General features: G+C 48.3%; 1 protein-coding gene across 2 annotated transcripts in view; it reads right to left on the bottom strand.

Moving 5' to 3' along the window:
• Nucleotides 1-2,500, bottom strand: part of dcc (DCC netrin 1 receptor) — a 268,772-nt gene that overhangs the window by 24,053 nt on the left and 242,219 nt on the right. For both annotated transcript variants that reach the window (XM_042058972.1, XM_042058973.1), the window contains one exon: nucleotides 1-85. This exon is cut by the window's left edge and continues 78 nt beyond it. In XM_042058972.1, the coding sequence (XP_041914906.1) occupies nucleotides 1-85 (85 nt within the window). The remainder of the gene's footprint in view (nucleotides 86-2,500) is intronic.

Raw genomic sequence — 2,500 nt, 5'->3', positions numbered from 1 at the left:
GACACCACAATGATCACCAGCAGGTTGCTGTTCTTCTGGGGGGTCACCGAGCCGTGGGGGGGTCTCATCTGACCAATGGGAGGTTCTAGAAAACACAGCGAGAATGGATGAGGAGGAGAGCTAAAAATAAGATGGAGGAAGGATGTCAAATGTCAATTCAATTAAACCAGACTCTGACTGTGATGAATGCTTTGAGTTATCATATTTGACAGCCAGTCATTTTACATGCAAATGTGTTGGGATCTCTCAAAGTACAGCCTTACTGAAACAGTGCTGCTGCACTCATTTCAAATCAAGCACTGCTCGGGGTATGCAGTCCAGTAATACAGTAACTTCCCACAGCAAATTTACACAGGGGTTAACTGCTCTACTCGGAGGAATTCTTTCAGCACTTCCACTTGACAAACGATCACTTTCTCGCTTTTTTTCCCCTTGTCTCTTTTCCCTTTACACTTTGCTGTTCCTTGGAGTCGCATAAATAACCCGGCCAATCAGCCATGTCCTGAATCCAGAAAAATCCAGAAAAAGCATTTGGGCAAAAGATGAAAGGGAACATTACCCATAACCCACCTCCCCAGCCACCAACTCCTCTCCCACCCCCCCCCCCCCTCCCCACCCCATCATGTTGGCTCTGGAATGGGGAACAGATGATCCCTAGTGAGCTATGTGATCAAGGCAACGAGTAATGGGGCAAAAGCACTCTGTTCTCCCTGCCAAGGCCTCGGCTAGTTTGGAGCGAGAGATACAAAGAGAAAAAAGAAAACTAACAACGGAACAAGCCTGCGGAGAAAGAGACAGATTTATCTGACTGGAGTGGGACAGAGAACGGCGGAGACAGAGAGAGAGAGAGATTTTGATTTTAAAAATATACTTTACTATAATATGCAACAGCACAAAACTTCAATCAATCAATGTGAGCAAGATGTTATGTGAGAGACAAAGAGAGAAAGAGAGAGAGAGAGAGAGAGAGAGAGAGAGAGAGGTGCTCTGTAATGATACATCTTGAGTGGCATAGAAGTCCTGGCCTTGGCTTTGTGGAACGTTCCGGTCACGCCTTTCATGACTTCACTTACTTTTCGCATCTCAAATGATACGTTGACTTATCTTTCCATCCTATTTATGGCCCTTGTGCGAAAATGTGTCTTTCTTCTACACTTTTTCCTGTGCTGGAACACCGTGCTGCTGTGAATCGCTCCCAAGAGAGGCAGCGCAACATTTGAGCTGGATGATATGAGGGAGACATGGAGACGAGATGAAGGGAGGAGAACGAGTGCAGAGGAGTGAGATGAGGAACGGAGAGACTATCAAAGACGGATGAAAGGAAAGGAGCGCAAGCGAACAAGCGATGAGGAGAGGGGCGACCTGTGTGTGGGCAGAACGGGCGAATCAAATGGACGGTGAGAAGCCCGCTTGGAGTGTGGACAAAAGAGCTGGCCGTTTTTTCCCCCGAAAAAAAAAAGAAATGCACAGCTTCGGTAGCCAACCTTGTGCTGAGAACTGAGAGGCATTCAAAGAGAGAGAGAGAGAGAGAGAGAGAGAGAGAGAGAGAGAGAGAGAGGGGAGAGAGAGGAGAGAGAGAGAGAGAGAGAGATAGAGAGAGAGGGAGACAGAGGTTGAGATAGTAGGGAAAGGAAGAAGTTGAGCGAGAGAGAAAAGAGGAGAGTGTGAGAGAGGAGAAAGAGAGGGAGAAAGTGAGAGGCAGAGAGCGAGAGAGAGAGGGAGACAGAGAGGTGGGAGGATGAGAGAGAGAAAAGGGTATAGAGAGTGGAGAGAGAGAGGAGAGAGGATGGGAGAAAGAGGGAGACAGTGAGAGAGAGAGAGAGAGAGAGAGAAAGAGAGAGAGAAAGAGAGAAAGAGAAAGAGTGAGAGAAAGAGAAGGCTGTTGTTCAGGGCCAGAGTGGCGGCGTGCTGAATACGCTGAAAGTCGATGGGCAGGCAGGCGATGGACTGCACCTGTTGGAGGACAAAGTCCATACGAGCCCATACGCCCTATAGAGACGGCCCTGCGTCATTTCCATGGTGACTGGGTGGACCGCTAGTGGATGAGGCGAAGGACAGGAGGGTGGGGTACGCTGAGGTGGGGTGGTGTGGGGGCTGAGTAGGTAGGGCTGAGTGCTTATCTTTATTGTCTTTCTTTTAGTCTCTTTCTCTCTCTCTCTGTCTGGAGAGGATGTTGAATGCTAAGTGTGAATGTTAAGAATCATCTCTGCTTTGGTAGACACACACACACACACACACACACACACACACACACACACACACACACACACACACACACACACACACACACACACACACACACACACACACACACGCACACGCACACTCACACACACATACAGATTTACACTCACCTACACACACACACACACTTTCTCTCTGTCTCTCAGACACCAAACACACACACACATTCACTCACTCACACACACACTATTCAAGGTCAAGGTAATGAATGGCAGGGAGCACCATCAATTGAACCTGTCGTCAGCTCACTTTGCTG

Source organism: Alosa sapidissima, chromosome 13 (assembly GCF_018492685.1).
Source record: "Alosa sapidissima isolate fAloSap1 chromosome 13, fAloSap1.pri, whole genome shotgun sequence".
NCBI lineage: Eukaryota > Metazoa > Chordata > Actinopteri > Clupeiformes > Clupeidae > Alosa > Alosa sapidissima.
Note: the sequence above shows the minus strand (reverse complement) of the source record. Positions and strands in the feature narration are given on the sequence as shown.